Below are 20,282 nucleotides of genomic sequence, written 5' to 3'. Positions count from 1 at the left end.
AAGGGGAAAAATTATAAAATCCTCACCCCACTGGAACCATCAGGGGGTCCCCTGAATTAATGCTGCAGTTCAGAAGGTTACGCATTTAGCACCGATAGCACGGACTCAAAACGGTGGCTGGTCTGAGCAGCCGACCAGCAGGAGCTTACAGCGCTGCGCAGTCCCCGGGGCATTTCATGACCCTTCCATGGAAAGACGCTGAAGGGGAAAAAGCTAAAAAATAAACAGTTATTTTATCAACAGTCTTGCCTTTCTCCAGCACTTTCCCCATCTGCTCTGCTGCCTCCCTCGTGGAAGGGTGGTAGCAAGGTTAGAATCTAGGTTTTAACAGAATTAAAAGGATACCACACCACTGACTTTTTAAAGAGTCTAACAGTCACCTAAGAGGGAATAACTTTTCCTCTTTGAATAACTTGAAGCTTAAAAAAAAGAGGGGTGGTAGTTACAGATTGAACACACAGCCAAACTTCCTACAGTACCACTAAAGTTTAAGTGAGAAAGTATATATTTCAAAAAGTACCAAAAACAGTTAATAAAGGGAATCCCAAAGTTAAGGTCTGCAAAAAAAATCCTGTAGAAGAAACAGAACAGTTATAGAAAATCACTAATTGCTTCCAAAAGTAAAGAAACATTTCAGATATGATTATGCTTTAGAATGAAGTGAAGCTTTAAAACTAGAGTGAAGCTTTAAAACTAGCTTCACGTGCATAGAAATTTCTGTGTTTCTTAAATGCATAAAAATAATAGCTACCATTTCTGAAGCACTTACTGCCTGCCACGGATCGTGCTCCACATTTTAACATACAGTCTCTCATTTAATTCTCACAGTAGACCTATTTGGGTAGGTATTATCCACATTTTACAGATGAGGAGACTGAGGTTCAAAAAAAGTAGCAGCTTGCCCAAGGTCACACAGCTAGAAGCAGCTGAGATTTAAACCCAGATTGGTCTCACACCAAAGGCGACTCACCTCACCACGCTATGGTGCCTAGAGTTGTGGCTGATGTTACTTTTAGTCAAATGAAAAGGGAAACTTGGTATCATTCAAGGCTTGAGGTTTGCATGTGAAGAAAAATGAGGCATAAAGAGACCAAAAATTCATCCTTAATTATATTATCTTTACTGCAAAGCTAGGATCAGAAATAGGAGACCCGATTCCTTCTGTCTGATACCATACCCTCTCTCACGCTGCAGCTGCAAAAATAAAGCCAGATATGTACACATTCAAGTTCCAAGATTTACATTAGCACAGATATCACACAAGCTTCAAAGACTGAATTCCTGAATAACAAATAGTCAAAATTTAAATTACAGTCAGTCTTCCATTCTCTAAGATACGGAGAAAGACAAGGACAAGTGAAATCAGAGACAATCCAAAGGACTCACTCTGAGACTAATTTCTACCCCTCATCTTCAAACCTTTTAGCTGGATTGCTAACAAGCAGCAAAATGGATTTCCTGTTCCCCTCTCTCCCTGCCCAGTCTAAGGCACACGTGCAAACAAGCAGGAAAGGAGCCAGAGGCAGGCTGCAGCCAGGAGGCCCAGAGCCTGGAAAACTCACAGGAAATCATTCACAGGTGCTTGGGAATTGTCTCTATTAGGAGTCCTAAACACAACCACACACTAATCGGAATTTTAAAAGCCATATATCCCAAAAAGAAGCATGTCTTTTCTTTGACCCATTCTGCAAGGATGAAGAGAAGTGACTTGCCAAAAATCTATACTTTTGCATCTCTTGAAGACAGCCTCAGTGGTTGGAAAGTACATATTCTGAACCACAGCACCACTTGGAGCAGCATAAAAAGACAGAAAACATTCCTGGTGGGTTATAAATGCATAAGCAGTATGGACAATATTTACCTTACAGTGAGCTGGACCTTGCTCACGCAAAAGCTTATACTCAGGCTGAATCTTGTTGAAACGGGCTAACTCATTCACAAGACACATTGGGGTTTTCTCTTTGGGGTGTGCCATGCTAGAAGGAACTGAAAAATAACGTCAGAGCAATGAAGTCAACTAGCAGTATACAGGACTGCTGCTGTCCCAGGGACATGAGAAAAGAGGGAAAACAGAAGGTCTAAGGAGTCAGAGCAGCAGTGTTCCGCAAGTGCAAACCACGCGGGGGCGCCTGCCTGAAGGACAGCTGGGGTCTGCTCTGAACTGGCCGAAGCCAGGGAACCTAGGAGTGTGTCTTCCCAAGAGAGAGAACTGAGGTCAGGGGGATAACTAAACCATGGCAGCAAGCAAGATGTGAAATCAGATGAAGCACTGTTATTATCACCAACCACGGGAATAACACGGAGGTCTTGTGAGCACAGACACACTGGTTACCACAACAGCCGTCAGCTGGACCCTGTCGGTTATTGCACAAAACTCAACGTGCCAATGCCATTTCTCAAACAACGACTGTCGTGTTCCACACGGCTACCTTCTCGTTCCTGGGGCATCCCCTAGTCTTATCTCCAGAGGCTGCCATCCTCAGACCTTACCTACTTCTGAGAATTGTACAAGTAAAATAAATGGCCTTGGTGGGCAGGCGTTTTACAAAGTCAGTAGGATGTGGATGTAAGAACACATTAGAAGAAAAAGCAGTTAATCCCGGAGGACTGAAAACAGCCCGTGACATTTCCTTTGAAGATGGTCTCCAATGGCAAATTTGGGGAAAACTGAAATCTGTTGGGTATTACGACAAGTCAAGATGGCTCTCTGGCGAGCCGGTCCAAGGAAGCCTAAAGGTAGGGTGACAGATGCCATGCAGCTGAGAGGGGGACGAGCCAACACTGTAAGAACAGATTTACAAAGTAAAGGAAATGAGAAACGAAGGAGGAAATGCAAAGGAAATTGTCAGGCACAAGGGGTTGAAAGAATTTGTTAGAAGGTGACTCTGCTAATGGAGACACCCATGCTGGCACCCCATTTACTTGGTTTTGCCACTTTGGGGAAGGGTTGGGAAGCAGAATATTGTTTTCAGGATTATTTTTCAGGTGTTTCAAGTCTTTTCTCATCAATGAACACATTCATTTATAACTTTTTTTTAAAGTACTCTCTACACCCAATGTGGGGCTTGAACTTACTACAACCCCGAGATCAAGGGTCGCATGCTCAGACTGAGCCAGCCACGTGCCCCATCAACGGACATATTTAATATTTAGTTCATCTTTATTTTCCTAACAGTCAGATTTAAATGCTTCTGAAATTATTTCCTCTTCAAAAACCTCTGCTTCTTTGTTCAATTTCTAACTGGTCCTCACTGTGATTTCTGAACTACCTCTGGAGCCTCAACTTAAACTTACTTGTTCGAGATAAAAATTAACAAATGCCAATGCACTCTCTTGCTTTCCAGTAAATCTGGCTGCCCCCTGCTTGGGGTATAATCTTACAGACATCTAAAACAAGGGCTTACACGTACAAGAATTTTTTGTCAGTTCTGGGAAATAATTTTAAAAGCAGAAATTTTCCCATACAGCAACACAAATCCAAAGTGGTATTTACTATTCAATTCTTTCTGCTGGCTACCACTTTATAATAAGCTAGGTTTTATAGTTTAGTTTTCAATTCCCTTTCTTATACTTTGAAATGGTCTGTCAACTCAGGCCTCCAAAAACCCAGTATACAACCGAGTGTTTTACATCTGGAATAAAGAAGCATGGGTGTTAATACTTTCTTCTGCTTCTTGAAGGTAATGTGAGAGCTCCCTATATCTGCAATCTACTTATCAGATCAAAAAACAGGCTAAGAAAACATTTGAAAAAAGAAGACACTTGGATTTATACGCTTACCTGCAGCTGCACTGGTGGGTGTAAGAGATGCAGAGGGTAAAGCAGAGTTTTGAATAGGTCTACCTGCATTTTCAGAGGGCAGAGAGCTAGTAGTAGAAGGAATACTCATCAAAGGCTGGGAGAGAAGAGACTGGTTCTTGCTCAGTATTTGGCTCCCTGACAGAGCAGCAGATGGGTTCTGAACTTGCACTTGAACTTGAGACATGGTCACTTTCAACAAAAGTGAGCAACTGCAGGTAAACAGCTTTCAGTGCAGGTTAATTCAGTGCTATGAAGTCTAAAGTTCTACCTAAAGGTTGTAAGGGAAAGAAAATAAAAAGGTAAATTATAGAGGAGATCTGTAATTGCCAATATTCAGTCAAAATCGGTGTCACCTACTCAAGAATGAAAATAGTCCCACTGAGCCTGTAGCTCCGCTGATGTCTTAGAAGTGGGTTTCCCCTTGGTACACAGTGAGGTTCCTGGCCGTGTGACTTTCTGACACTGCTTTTAAATGACTTGCAATACCCGTCTGCTCTGCATGTTTATTTTATAAAGAGCATCAGTAGGGTTTAATGATATTCACTGTTGAATATTAAGAATTACAAACTGCAGCCTATATTCAAAATGGCCAATTAAAAAAAATAGGGAGAGGCTTTCCATCCTCTATGAGCTACGGTAAAGATTTCTGGCTTCAAAATTATCAGAAGCTGAAAGCATCCTAGGTTCCTAAGACCATTAATGGGTGAATGTCAACACTGCTTTCACCAAAGGGCCGTGTGCTCAGACTGGCACCCTTACAGTTTTCCTTTAAGCTGACTGAAGAAAGACAGGAATTTGTCACTGTTGCTGTTTCTTTTTGCTTATGACAGTAAAAAAATCTTTTTCCTATGAGGTTTGTTGAGATGGTCTCATTTAGTTACAGACCCCAAACAAAACTTGCATCTACATCAATATGCAGTATCCTGAGAAATCATTTGAATAGTAAAGAACACTCTATAGTGTTTGTATGATTAAAAGCAAAAGTGGGGGAAGATGAAGAAGAGAGGAACAGACTTCAGACTGGTAATTTCACTGGTGTGGCTGGCGAGTGGAACCCGGGGAGCAGAGGAGACGGTTTACTTCATCTTCTAAGTTCCAAAGGCATTATTTCTAAATACATTTAAATTTCTTCATAAGTCAAAAATAAGGACAGTTCTGCTTATGTTCACGGTCATCCTCCAAAAAGCTGAAAATGTTTTTAAGCAAGTCAAAAGTACCCCCAAAATGACCAGTAGCAACAAAGAGTAGAAAAAGCCAACTAAAACAGAAATCAGCATAACAAATCCGAAGTTCTATTACAGAGTAATTGTTACTTAATTTTTTAAAAAGTCTCAGAATAATTTTTAATTAAAGCTGGACCTTTAGAAAGAGATGAACGACCAGAGCAATTAAGTTACTTGAGTTCTGGCACATTCTCTCTTATTGAGAACAAAAAGAACTGCAAAACTAAAAACCACCACCCAAACACCTCAGCTCAAACATGACTTTGGATATAGAGACAGAAGCATTACCTTATTCACCAAAATCCCACCAATGTTTCTTGTTTACTTTTGGACTCAGAACAAAGGACAGAGGAGATCCACTAAAGACTAGATAACTGTCCTGGTAGACAAGTTGCCAACATTAAGAAACAAGTCCAGAACCATCCAGAAATCAGCTAGGACCTTGTTTCATTGTTTTGATTTCCTTCAGCTGCCAAAATAGAAATACTTCTCTCTCAATGCCCCCCAACCCCCCCAAACTCCCTTTCCCCTTCTCTTTCTAAACTGTCTTGAGGGCATTTTCTTCTACAAAAAAAAAAAAAAAAAAACCAAAAAACAAAAAACCAAAACCTATTTATAGTGTACTCACAACTTCACACGACCACTAGTCACAGGTCAAAAAATAAGCCAAAACAGTGTCTGCTCCAGAGCCTACCTGCATCCCAGAAGCACCAACCCAGTCCTGTCCTGGGTTGCTCTGAGAGTATGAGACTGAATGAATGAACTAAATTTAGAAAGGGTGGGGCCCAAAGAGATCTTTTTTGGCTAATGCTGCCTACAGCAGGCCCACAGCCAGCACCTCCAGTCACAGACACAAATATACCGATTTTCTAGAAGTTGAAAAAGGGAACAAATGGCCTTTAATTAAGACTGCCCCAAAAATGTTACCTTAAGTTCACCTGGAGTTGTGTCTGTATAACAACTGGTTGAAACAAGTAGTTCAAAACTGCAAATAAAAATTTTCTAAAACCCTAATAAGGCTGTACACGTCCATAGATTTCGAATGTCCACCATGACCAATACTAAAATTCAACAAACAGTACCCATTAGCACATGAACGCTCCTATGTGTCTTTAAGCCTGAAAAGAGAATCTATTCTAATGCAGTGGTTCTAAAGAGGGGACAATTCAGTTCTTCAAAGACATCTTACAAGGTCTGGATACATTATTTGGCTGTCGACAACCGGAGGATGGGAGGAATTACTGGTATCTAGTGGACAGAGGGGCCAAGGATGCTGTTTCGAGTACACATATACTAAACCACAAAATAAAATCTCACTAATAAGTAGCTTATATTCTTAGGAAAAGAAAATCCCCTTTTCATCTCAAAAGGCTCTAAAAAATTGAGGCTAATATTTTACCCAAACAGACGCTCCTCTCCCAAAGAGAAGCCAGGCAGCTGACATAGTTATAAACGGGGTAAAATATATTATTTACCCACACAAATGTGAACAACAAATAAAGCTTTTTACTACTGCTACTTACAGAGTGCACAGCAGCATTCAGGGGAACCACCGAATTCTGGAGATACTACTTCTGTACGAATTTAGCTCCTGTGGCTCAACGGTACTACCCCTGTCCTGAAGACTAAATGCTTACATGAAAATGTGCCTTTCTTTTGAGCCTATCTTTAAGAATTACTTGCTACCAGATAAGTTAGGCACTCCAAAGAGATTAAAATGATTTATCAGTCTTCTTATAAAAGAACAACATTTTACACACAGTAAAATTAGGTGGAAAACTGAAAACACAAAGACTTCAGCTTTCCTCAGCACCGGAAGCACCTTTAACTGTTAAGCCTGTGTCGTGAGGCTATTTGCCTCCAGCCTCCTGCCTCCAGCACAGACAGGGCTTTTGGTTTCTTTTATCTCAAGAGCTTTAGACACCAACTCAGGAAAACATGTTCATCTTATTCTCAAAACATGTTCATCTTATTCTCAAATCTTTATATTAAGATACACAAGCACTAGAACACAAAGAGAGGTGACAGGATAGAGAACCTTTTTATTTTGTTAAGACTCCTAATTCCAAGTCCCAAGTTTGGTTTGGTGACACAAAAATCTTCTCATAAAAATAGTCTGACCTTGGCTGGCAGCTTCCATTTCACAAGTGTCACATACTTTTTAATGGGTTGTGGGAAGGGGAATGTGGGCACACGAATGCTACAAAAGCATTTTTTTAAAGGTTATTTTCCATGCCCAGCATGGAGCCCAGTGTGGAGCTCAAACTCATGACCCTAAGATCAAGACCTGAGCAGAGATCAAGTCAGACGCTTAACCAAATGAGCCACCCAGGTACCCCTAAGCATTTTTAAAAATTATACATAATGTGTTAAAAAATGATCAGGCACAGGGGTGTCTGGGTGGCTCTGTCGATTGAGCGTCCGTCCAACTCTTGACTTTGGCTCAGGTCGTGATCTCGGGGTCTTGAGATCAAGCCCCCTGTGGGCTCTGTGCTGGGCGTGGAGCCTGCTTGGGATTCTCTCTCTCCCTCCCCCTCTCTCGTGCGCTCTCTCTCCAGAAAAGAAAAAAAAGTGATGAGACACAAATGCAACTTCCTCACTCAGCAGTGACTGACCAAGAGTAGGCCATACTGAGTGCACCATCTCAGTGATCTGTTTAATATACAAAAAGGCGGGTTCTTCTAGAAATAGTTTACAGACCTATCTGCAAGATCTGCAAGAGTGCTTAGTCTTACTCACTTTCAACTAACAGATTGTTATATCACTGTAATATGAAACAACTACTTCAGCAATCATGGAAAAACCTCATTTTTAATATCCAGTTTGTAACTAGAGTATCACATGACTTATAATGAAGTAGCTAACTTTTACGTTCAACATATAACATTTCCCTTTGCAGTAAGTAATGTTTCCAAACGAGATATGTTAGAAAGAAAAAGAAAAAGAAGGACAAGAAAGAGAAAAAGAAAAGGCAAAGTCACCCCAATTCTGGACAAACTAAGATAGCCACAAACATTCTACCAAAAATCTCTCCCTTACAAGTCCCCCATCAAATCTTATGTAATATGGGTACTCAGACACAAGAGCACTCCAGTTCCTGGCCAGGATAAAGCATCAGTTGTATGAAGAGCAATTTCAGGATAGTATATACATTCAATATTCAACAAAAATTTATTAAGCATCTACTACATGTGAACCCTTATACGGTAAATTGAAAAAAAGCTATTTGTTAAACTTTCCCTCAAAGACACAAAAAGAGATCTTTAAGCAACCAACTATAAATCTATTAATCCATTCTCTAGGTTTTGAGAGGCTCCACTCTCAGAGAAACTTTATCAACAACAATAAAAAAGCTAAGGAATAAACCATTTTTCCTACTATAGCCTTGAAATACACCTAAAATGCCCACAGCATTCCTTAACATTCAACAGTTATTTCTAAGATCGTTTTTGCACACATCTTTCTGGTTGCAATGTGGTTTTATATTTCCTACAAATAAATTCACTCCACCCCCACAACCACCACCACATCTCCCTTCTTTCACCCCCTACCAGCACCCACCATCCTGGCTCTGATCCCCAGAACAGCAATTCATTGACTCCGAACATTATCTAAACACCCATAGGCAGGACGGCAACAAATACAGAAACATGGCAATCGCTATACTCCTACATAACCATTTCCAAATAACAACGGCAATGTCAAGCAAACAATATCCAATAGCAGGCCCACATATCAAATTACCCAATAATAAAAAGGTTCTTTAAAAGAAAGATGACCAAACTACTTAAGACAGAGGGAAAAACAAAACAAAAAGACCACTATGGGGGCGCCTGGGTGGCTCAGTCGTTAAGCTTCTGCCTTCGGCTCAGGGCGTGATCCCAGAGTCCTGGGATCGAGCCCCACATCAGGCTCCTCCACTGGGAGCCTGCTTCTTCCTCTCCCACCCCCCCGTCTGTGTTTCCTCTCTCGCTGGCTGTCTCTCTGTCAAATAAATAAATAAAATCTTTTTAAAAAAAAATAAAGACCGCTATGTACTTGGTGCTCAAACGAAAGACAGGACAAGTAGTCCTGAGGAGGCACAATCACTTGTAAGACAATAAAATCAGCCAAAAATAATGCCTTGAAACAACCCAGGCTGCTTGAGATCTTTGCATCCCAGTGACTGAATGTGGCCCTGTCTCACACTTGGCTCCGTGCCAAGTGGGCAACGGAGGATTTTCTTTCCACACAAATGTAACCACTGGGTGGTCCATTTAAAGAAACACTTCCTAAAAGAGAATTCATTATTAATTGTTCATCTTGGAAAAACCATCATACCAAACCAAAGTGAAAAAAACTTTACCTCTGCAGCCTAACGAGTTGCAAACCTTCCTTTCTTTTCTAGCTTTGCAACCTTATCAAGCTCCCCTCTTCCATTCCCTAGGAGGAACTCTTAAAAATAACTAAAGTCAAACATATACTATTTTTTGCAAACATCTAAGTGTCTTTTAAACCTAAACTTATAAAAACACAGAGAAATGTCTTCAACCAACCAAAATGAGTGACTACTCACGATTTGCTGGAGATTTTTCAGAGTAGCACTGTGTAACCTATTCTTCAATAAGAAGGGACTTAGTTCAACGTAGCAGTTAACTGGCTTTTCCTTTCAGAAAAGGGAAATTGTACTCTGGAGCTATGTGCCATCTACCTAGAAACACAACTGCATTTACCATCATCTTCATGCAAAACAGACCAGAGCCAAGACCCAGTTTCTAAGAAACCAGCCTTGCTGCTAAGTAGCAACCAACAACGTTAAATCTGATCAAACTTCTGAGTTGTGGCTTTCAGTTCTACTCCCAATAAGACAGCAATTATCCACCCAGTTCTTGGCAATCCACTGCCCGGTGCCTCAGTCTCCCCAAAACACTCTGTAACAGGATGTTCGGCAAAGCCTCAGCTGTAGCAAGTGGAGCGCTAAAATGATGGAGAAATCCTGAGGCATGGTATGTTTGGTAACAGTTTAGTCCTTTGAAAAGAAAAGCATTAAATAAAGCCAGTGTAAATCCATTCACTGAGCCTGATACAACTTCCCTGATTTCCTTATGCTTCAATTTGCTCATTCCCAAAGAAAGTTGGGTTTGACTTGTCTACTAATCACTACCTCAGTGATGGTATGATGCTGTGCATTCAGCTCTCAGAGGGAAAGTGCTAAAGTACCAGGCGGTACTGACGCACGCAGTGTATTTTGCAGAGCCTTGATATAAACTGTAAAACCCTCAACTCTTACAAAACTTGTGGTCTAGATGATCACCAGCAGCCAGCAGTAAATGGAACTGGATTCAAAACCCTATCTCATGACAGAAAACAACGCTGGATTATTTCCACAAGTTTGAAAAGTAAGTTCTACGTAAACAGTCTGAGAAATCAAAGGCAAGCTACAAAAGCTGCTATGAGTAGGATGCTTACCAACCAAGTCGTGTCTAATCACAACGTTAGTGGCCAATTTTCACGTCTCGACATTTAAAGTACATGGCAGTGCTGGCTAAAGGGTTTTACATTCTTGCCAACAATCTTCCCTGCATTTACTTTCTAATTAAATCTCAAGAGTAAAAAGAAATTCAGGCTGCATACAATTTCTTCTGTTTCCCTAACATTACAGCCAGAAGTAAAAGTCATTTTCCACACAAGTCATTCAAGAATTCAAAAATATTACAGATTATGAACAGGCCTGAAATTACAGAGCCAAATTATGTGTACCTTAAAAAGAGGTGCTCCGGGAATAATGCTGTTTTGGTTCAGTTCTGAGAGGTTATGTGGTTAGGAAACTCCTAGAAAATAAGAAACAACAATAATTTACTAGAGTAGGTCATTTCTGACAATGAAGATATAGATATACTGCTCAAGTTTGGGGGAAACCTAAAATTTACAAGTAGGGAAGTTTCTGAAAACATGAGGTCATGGCTCGAGGCAGCACACTAGAGTCCACAGAAGACACAACTGCCTGGGAACTGGGTTGAGCACTTCGTGGAGACATGACCGTGACAGAGAGGTGAACACCTCGAAACTAATTTTAAAGAAAGAAACTGGGCATCATATACTGTCTGATCACACAAGCGTGGTTTTTAAACTTATGGGGTTTTCCCCCTTTTAACTACCAGCTAAATATTTTATTCATAAACGTCCTTACCATATGCTTGGTCATGCAAATACAGCCGCATAGGAAAACTTACAAAAACGCACTTTGTACATAAACATTCTGATATTAAATTGCAAAATACAAAAAGCACATTACCTCTAGTAAATCCAAACCATAATCACTCTTTAGAACTGGATTTCAGGCGACATAAGAGTTTAATTCTCAAACTCTCAGATCTGATTTATCTAAAGGTATCTTCCTTTTTAAAGGGTAGTACAGGTGATCCTTGAACAACGCGGGAGTTAGGGGTGCTGACCCCCCACCCCACACAGTTGAAAATCGACGTATAACTTTTCACTCCCCAAAGACTTAATCACTTATAGCCAAGATGGTAACCGGAAGCCTTACCGATAACATAAACAGTTGATTAACACATATTTTATATGTTATATTGTATTATATACAGTATTCTTCCAATAAAGCTAGAGAAAAGAAGATATTAACAAAATCATAAAGAGAAAATACATATACAATACTGTACTGTATTTATTTTAAAAATCCACATATAAATGGACACATGCAGGTCAAACCTGTGTTGTTCACAGGTCAACTGTAGTCAGCAACAAAGACGATTCCTTACCTTGAGATGCCTTTTGCATTTTTACAACATAATTTCACTCATTTCAATTTCTCACTGCTACTGTGAGTTAACAGAAGATAAAAGTAGCTGTTCACTGTCCAAACAATTTCAGAAATAAAACAATAAACTCTAATTTGTTTTACGATATTTTAAACAACTCAAGTTCTTTTCGTAGCTAGTATGTTATACCAGTAACTTTCCAATCTAGAGGCCTGTTACTCCATAATCTCACCCATTCACAAGACTAGCATAAATGGAAACTGGAAAAGGCCTCTGAGCAGCCCACAGACATTTCTCAGACGACCTAGGAGAGCTCATGCCTTCTACTCCTGGGGGCTTCCCTCAATTCAAGTCCATCTGTACTGAACGATTATGGTTAGGTTTGGGTATCTACGTTTTTTTAGCCCAACCCAGGAGTTTAAAAATTTTTAATACAATAAATAAATAAATAAGACTGGAAAAAGGAAGCTGCTACAGTCAGACAATGACAACGGTAAGAAACAACCACCAACAACTTTACACCAAAGGGGAAAGGACGAGGGGGGAGAAATACAGCAGCTTGTAACCATCTGGATTTCAGATATCTTCACACAAGACAAGGATAGCTGACACTCACGTACACATTCGCACTTCTGTGACCAAACGCAGTTTTTGAGATCCTCCAACCATTTTCAAAATGATCATCTGAAACTGTCATGATTACTACCAGTGTAACTATATAGCACTTACTTTCTCCAAGCAGTGGTAGAGAAGACAGACTGGGGGTTAAGCCCAACTCCCTTCCTTTCCCACTCAAGAAAACATATTAGAACGCAAATGAACGGATTACATTCATTGCTTTATTCACTCAACAAATAATTAGTGAACACCTACTACTTGCAGGCAGTATTTTAGACACTGGGGAGAAGGGAGTTCATAAATAAGATACAGTCCCTGTCCTTGTGGAATTCACATTGGTACAAGAATAACCCTGAACCTAACACAAATTTAAGTAAATAATTCACAGTGGCATTTTAACTCGTAGGATAAGGGCAAACCAGCTAGCACAGGGCTGTCTGGTTATGGTGGAGGAAAGTCTTGGCTGGAGATCCAAGTTTGGGTCCAACTCTGGTGCTGAGCTGAATAATACATGCTTCATTTAATATGTTAAGAGGCTTCAACCTTATTATATTAAATGGGGTTACCACCACCAACTGCATATGATTAATAAAATAATAACTGTACTCCTTGGATGGATTAGCTGGTAATACAGGTGAAATGATTGTAAAGTATGACATTCCATACCAAACTTAGCTGTTAAACGTCACTTTCTTAGGGTACACTGTAACTGATACTATAAAACGACGTTTAAGTCATGTTCGAAACACACTATTTAAGAAAGAAAAAAAAACAGCAAAATTAGAAAGAACTTTATCCAAAAAAAATTTTTTTACTTTATTCTTTTTTTTATGTTTGGTGCTTAAGTAGGTAAATTCTGTTAACAGGGAAATCAGTACCCAGCAGTAATCATACTCCAAATGTTCCAGACGATAAAGGTTCACTATACTCCAAACAAAAAGGGAATTTATTTACCTAACTCTATTTGACTATCATCTAGGTGAAGGGTCATAGAGCTTCAATGAGCAGGTTGGTTAAATTGTGCAACAAAGAACATAAGCCTCCAGGCATAATCAGACTTATCATTACATATAAATTATCTTCTTTCTGACAGAGGAAAGGACTGCCTAGCATTTTGTACAAAATCACAATGGAATCAGCAGACAATGGCCCTGTTTGTATCAGGGTGGAATCTGCAAGAGTAGAAAATTCATGCCTCAGTTAATTTTAATCTATAGAAAGCATGGACTTCAAAAAGCAAAACTGTGAGAGAATCAGACAAGATCTAGTTAGATCAAAAAGCTCGTGCCTGAAGGGAGCCAATATAGACAATTTAAGAAGCAGCATGTGCTCACTTCATCCCCAGAAAAGACACATTTCTGACACCTTTTCATGATTAATGAGATACATGTATGTCATTACAGACTACACGGTCACCTCAGTTGAGGTTGAAACAGAATGGAAACTCACACACTATCTCATGAAAACCCCAAATCCAATGGGCAGGTTTAATTTCACTGATCTAGCTTTTTAAAACTAGCCATTAAGAGAGGACTACTGCCTGGGTGGAGAACCAAAGAGGCTTCCTATTCAGGAGATCATTGATTCAAAGAAAGTAAAGATGAAACTATTCAGGAGGCAGTTTAATACCAAACAGAAAGTTACATGAAATATTTCCAATACCATCAGCAAGGAAACAGATGTTAGACATGGCAAAGAGGGCAACAACTACGGAGCCCTATAAAGTTAACTGGAAGTTTAGTTAATGCATATCCAATAAAGTGGAAAATTATAATTCTAAAGAAACTAATTTTCTTAGCAACAACCTTGTCTATAGTTCATAAATCATTTTTCATGAACGTCATGAAGGATTACAGCAATAATTTAGCGGAGAGCCTCCTACAACACACAGGTTAATGAAATATCCTCCTCCCCATTTATTTCTAAATAAATTCCCCCCACCCCACAAACCTCTGAATCAACCTACAAGTTTTAGGTTAATGTGGCTGTAGCAATCTATCACAACAAACAAAAGTACACCGTAAGTCTATTTCAAGGGAATGATGAATAGAGTTCATTTTAAAAACTAAGTATTACTGAAACAGACTTTTCTTTTTTTTTTTAAGATTTTATTTATTTATTTGACAGAGAGAGACAGCCAGTGAGAGAGGGAACACAAGCAGGGGGAGTGGGAGAGGAAGAAGCAGGCTTCCAGTGGAGGAGCCTGATGTGGGGCTCGATCCCAGAATGCCGGGATCACGCCCTGAGCCGAAGGCAGACGCTTAACAACTGAGCCACCCAGGCGCCCCTGAAACAGACTTTTCTAAATAAATTCTAAATAAACAGACTAAGTATTACTGATTCTAATTAACAGACTAAGTATTACTTTTCTAATAAATTCTTCTAAATTCTAATAAATTTTTCTAAATAAATTTTAATAAACAGACTATGTATTACTGAAACAGACTTTTCTAAACAAATTCCCCCCACCCCACAATACCAAATTGGTATTTTTTCCAATTGGCCTTTTTTCCAAATTGGTCTGAAGTTCTAGTGAACGAAAAATCATCCTAGCTATGGTGAAGCACTGGTGACACACAGAAAAAAACCGCCCTAAACAAAAAGCACCCGAGCATAATTAGAGACAAAGTGTGGTTCAGTAGAAAGAGCTCAGGACCCCACTCCAGTTACCTGGCCTCCCAGACAGGCCTCAGCCACTACGAACTGACGTCTGCAAAGACATTTTCCAGTATCAGAAATACAACATAAAGCGTCTACTTCAACTCTTAGCACCAAGGAAGAGCTCTCTGAACAGCAGCTTGTACATCATTAGATAAATTCAATCTGACCCTTCAGATTCCTTTCCTGCATCAAGTAACCCTCACCCTGTAATCCTAACCTACCTAGCACATGGTTAAGAGCTCAATAAATAGTAGCAAGTATTATTATCCGGCAAATTTACTAATCCTGGCCTCAGCCACATAAACATCTATAAATATAAACTTATAGATACACACCACTTGTAAAAAACATTTTAAATGGGAACAGAGAACAAGCTGACTAAAATCAACCCACTCACTGGGCAACCAGATCTAAAGCTACATCAAATATAGAGACAATCTCATGAACAATCCTTTTCATTGAGGCAAAGACCCCAGGGCACTTAAATTTGTTTTAGATTTTGTAGTCTGGTAGACATAACAAAAATCTTCTAGAACAATTATGATCTCCGTATCATATTATAATAAAATAGCCTGGTTTGCTTCATTACTGTTATAAACTCACAAAGTCATCACACTTCTCCCCCAAATTAGATTCCACATTAAACAGAAGCAGATGGGCTACAAATTTAATATTCAGAAGACTAATTTTTAATCGAAAGCAAATACTTTCTTGGATAGATTTTCTTACTTTTGCTTTCAGTAAATATACTTTGAAGAAGCCCCTTGAATATACTCCTTTAACAAATAAATGAACATGTGTAATTCCAGAAAACATAAAATTAAGTTTGCAGAAAATTTGTTTCTACCTCCTCTTATCTGGTGACAAAAATCACTTTTACATCAACCTTATTCACTACTATGGGAATAAACATACTTAAAAAATTAAGCTCTTTGCAGTAATTTCCCCATTTTACCATTTTTTAAATAATAAGTAATTTTCTTTGGTAAGGTTTTCTACTTCAGAGCATTAAACTGTCAGCAAAACAGATCTCCAAGCCATCCATCTAGTACTATTTGTTAAGATCAACACAGCTGTATATTTGTAATCCTATTATCTCCCTAGTAGGTGAGAACAAAGGATTTGGCTAATATTACTCAAGCTTTGTAATACCTGATTTATACATAAGCACACCTTGTTGCAAAAATTCATTAAACATTTCTTCAAAAAAAAACAAAAAGTTCTGGAGTCAAAGCAAAACTGGAAACAAAAATCAACAAAACCCTTGGCTTTTAAAGGTCTAGAAACACCTTACAGAGCTGCCTCAATTTAAAATTCACCATGGTCGCTATGTATGCTCAAGTATTTAGTGTGCTGATGCTGCAATTTATTTTGAAATGTACTGAAAAATAAAATGGATTAATGAATTCGAAGAGACAGACAAACAGAACAGACGAGATAAAACGGAGTCAAATGTCAATGGCAGAAAGCAGGTGGTAGATACAGAGGCATAGAGTAAAATTCTTTTAACTTTGTTTTATGTTTGAAAGTTTTCATAATAAAAGGTTGGGGAAAAATAAGGATAGCGAATAACATGTCTTCTAGTTCAATCTCTAACTCGTAAATGATACTTTTTGGAACAGCATAAATGCTAAACCTTGATTTTAATGAGGTTTTATTTAAGGAAAAGCTCATCTAGAAATTTCACCAGAAGCATGTTAGCTACAAAGGTCTCTTTCACCAAAAGTTTACAATTTAAAACAACCTGTTATAGGTTTAGTGTGAAACAAAATCTGTCATAAAATTCTCTAAACATTTCTGAACACTCCAGAATCCCATTCTGAGAGAGAGAGAAAGCAACCTCAAAAGCTCTCATTTAAGGGGAAAGAATTTACATTTCCCCAAACTGAGCAATTCTGTGCCACCAAATATGACAGCGAGTAAGACGATCCAGTGTGGAGGCTCATAAAAACAAGGTCCCTGGGGCGCCTGGGTGGCTCAGTCGTTAAGTGTCTGCCTTTGGCTCAGGGCGTGATCCCAGGGTCCTGGGATCGAGCCCCACATCGGGCTCCTCCGCTGGGAGCCTGCTTCTTCCTCTCCCACTCCCCCTGCCTGTGTTCCCTCTCTCGCTGGCTGTCTCTCTCTCTGTCAAATAAATAAATAAAATCTTTAAAAAAAAAAAAAAGAAAAGGGTCCCTGGAACTGACTTATGACATCCAACGAAAAGATGCCTTTTTCATTAAAGTCTGATTTTTATGCTGGTGAATTCCACTTTCACTCCATCCAGTAAAAGGGCAAGAGAGAAAGTTGCCCTGCAAGCTGAGAGCCGCTCTGTGCCTCCTGTATTAAATATCTTCATTGTCTTACTGAGGGGAGACTGGATGAAGCAGCACAGCATAGGCCAACATTTAACGATTACACTCAGAATTATGTTAATGGATAAGACTTCAGAAATGAGGGGGGAAAGTTCTATGAGTCATACTCATCTCTAAACTTAAAATAATCTGTATATAAATGGGTTTTCTGGCTGAATCTTAAAAGAGAGCAATTTAGTCTGAACAAACTGTATTTATGGTAACAATTCCAAATACTTAAAAAAGTTTGACTTTAAGCCTCCTGGGAAGCACTAAGCATTTTTTTAAATAAAGCACATTTTGTGCCCTTTCTTAGATAACAGATTTTTTTTTCTAATTTTAAGAGGTATGCACATCCCTCTCCATCTCCCAGACTGTAATAACTAAAACATAACATACGTTTTCACTACACCTGATCAAGTTCAAAGTAAACCTACATAACTGAAATTACAATAATCTAAAAGCAAATTACAACTGCCAAAAAGCTGTGAACGGTCCATGACCAGAAATCTAAAAATTAAGTAACAATGACAAATGTAATACTCCTGTCAGCTTTAATTTTAGGAGGATTCTTAGACAAGAAAAAAAAACATGAGCATCTAGGCTCTGAAATTCATTCATACTTACTAAAAATAATTCCACAACAGAGTTTCGCAATCAAATACCCTTTGCTTAATTCTTAACCTAACGTGATAGCGGCATATTTACACAACTACTGTAAAGAAACTTTGAAAATTTCATTATGAATTATTAACTGTAGGTTAACTTTGACACAAAGTTATTCTCCATTATAAGTGGTTTAACAGGTAGGTCTCCACCAAAACAGGTTTAGGGTTATCTGTATTTCTGATTGCTTTTCAGTTATAGCCACTAACCGCTCAAGAACTGTTGTTTTTGTACACAAAACAAAGCAAGGCAGTATTTTGGACATGACTGAGTGGGATAAGCACTGAACCAAGAGCTAATTTGGCTGCTCATTTTTTTCTGCTGTATAGTAATCGTGTAAACAGAGATGAGAAGACCAATAAATACAATGAGAACTGTGATTCCACTAAAAGTAAATTTTGTGACAGATTAACAGTCTGGGACAATCTTGTAAAATTATAGGATGTTTAGGATTTGTTTCGAAATAACCCAGTTTGGAGGAGGAGGTACTTCATGAAACAAGATGACCTTGGCTACAAGTTAATTATTGTCAGAGTAAGTGACCGATACACGGGGGTTCTCTACAGTTATCCAATTTTTGCATGTTTTCCATAATAAAGTTTTTAAAAAAGGTTATAGACTGCAATATTAAAACATCCTTTCCCCAACACTACAATTTCCAAGGTGGCAGAAGACATGCGTGTTGTACAGCTATTTCTTAGGTGTTTTTGAAGAGTCAGCCAAACAAAGATTTTAAAGCTAGAAATGTCGGTAAGACTGTCAGAAAATTACAGGAAAATGCCAAAAACCGGGGAGGCCACTTTACATTACATGTTACTGAGAGACAGGTGTAAATCAAAACAGCTTTAAATTCAGTAAAGAAATTTACTACCTAAAACAACCCTAGGACACAGGAGGATCATTCGGTTGAGCGAACACACACACACTACTTTTTTGTAAATTTGAACCTCCATGAGTTGCATTTCCTTAAGGAAAGGTACACATATACAACTAAGTAAAGAATTAAAAGAAACTCAGTATCTTTAAATAAAGTTGCTGTTTTAAAAATCCCACCTGTCACCAGGAGGGCCGAAACTGCTCCCTCTACAATCCAACTGTATTTTTAGTTTTTACCTCAACAAGCAGCAATGTAATTTATATTTGGTAAGCACACTGATTCCTGAAAGGCCAAGATCAATCAAAAACCCGGATTAACTCTCTTTCCACCACCCTCTAAACAATTAAAGCGACAAGCAGAAGGGAAGAGTGACCTTAAAAACGTCCCCACAGCCAGAGAACAGAGGCAGAACAGACTGAAGCACACATCTTCGCCGGAACAGAAGAAAACTTCCACATAAGCAATACTGCAACACGGAGGTGGGGCAAGGGCTTAAAAGGAAAGTCGGCCAACAGGGACGGAGGGAATAAAAGCAAAGCTGCAGTGAAAAAAAGTTAGAAGTTAGAGATGTAGCGCAAGAAAGGACAGACATATTTTTTGCAACTTCATACACCGCCCCCCCCCCCAAAGCCTGACACAGAGCAAGCGCTCCAGAAAGGTTTGCTGAACTCAAGGAAAGCTGCTGCCAGCAACTTTCCCAGAAATGAAATAACAACAAGAAGCCGGATGATGGCAGAAAAATGGACAGGTTGCTCATACTGAGGGAGCTGGTGAAAATCTTGTAGCTGGCTCAGCGGAGGGAGATGGAAATAACAGCATCTTTTACAGACTGCCTACTTCCAGAGTGTCCCAATTAAACGTACGCCCCTTTCAGATGTTAACAACCCAAAACAAAGCCCCGGCGCCGGCGGTGGGCACGTTAAACATTTCTGCCTCAAAGAAAACCCAAATGGGTAGGTAGGTCAACTTCTATCCCACTTTGCCCATTAAGCTATACCTTAATATCATGCTAATAAATTATGCAGACGGTTTATTGGGACACGCTGTGGGTCTGGCACTCTGATAAGCGCTTCACACGCCCCATTTCACGGAACCTTAACAGCCTGAAGAGGCAGGAACCGCATTAGCCCCCTTTTCCAACCAAGACACAAAGAGTTTAAGTGACTTGCTTAAGGGAGTAGCGCTGGGATTTGTACCCGTGCTGGACACCTGGGCTGTACTCGTAACCACTACGCTCCAGATCCGGCTGCGGAGATTTAGACGCTCTGGGTCTCAGGGACTTGAAGCGGGGACCCCTACCCCACCCCCCGCCCCAGGAATAACTTCGGCATCCCCGCGCACGAGG

General features: G+C 39.5%; 1 protein-coding gene across 11 annotated transcripts in view; it reads right to left on the bottom strand.

Moving 5' to 3' along the window:
* STAU1 (staufen double-stranded RNA binding protein 1) overlaps positions 1–20,282 on the bottom strand; it is a 53,155-nt gene that overhangs the window by 32,343 nt on the left and 530 nt on the right. For 4 of the 11 annotated variants that reach the window (XM_087853515.1, XM_087853517.1, XM_045771514.2 and 1 more), the window contains exons 2-4: positions 10,764–10,834; positions 3,781–4,069; positions 1,862–1,986 (exon numbers count right to left, since the gene is read on the bottom strand). The exons of 1 other annotated variant lie outside the window; for it this stretch is intronic. In XM_087853515.1, the coding sequence (XP_087709641.1) occupies positions 1,862–1,986; positions 3,781–3,985 (330 nt within the window). In that variant the 5' untranslated portion in view covers positions 3,986–4,069; positions 10,764–10,834. Of the gene's footprint in view, positions 1–1,861; positions 1,987–3,780; positions 4,070–10,763; positions 10,835–19,310; positions 20,243–20,282 lie in introns of those variants that run through there. 6 more of the 11 variants (XM_087853516.1, XM_045771519.2, XM_045771523.2 and 3 more) reach the window with 6 other exon arrangements.

The sequence above is a fragment of the Ursus americanus genome, chromosome 22, assembly GCF_024610735.1.
Source record: "Ursus americanus isolate L20-20 chromosome 22, mUrsAme1.1.p, whole genome shotgun sequence".
NCBI classification, from domain to species: Eukaryota; Metazoa; Chordata; class Mammalia; order Carnivora; family Ursidae; genus Ursus; species Ursus americanus.
The sequence above is the reverse complement of the archived record's forward strand: the minus strand, read 5'-3'. Positions and strand labels throughout refer to the sequence as shown.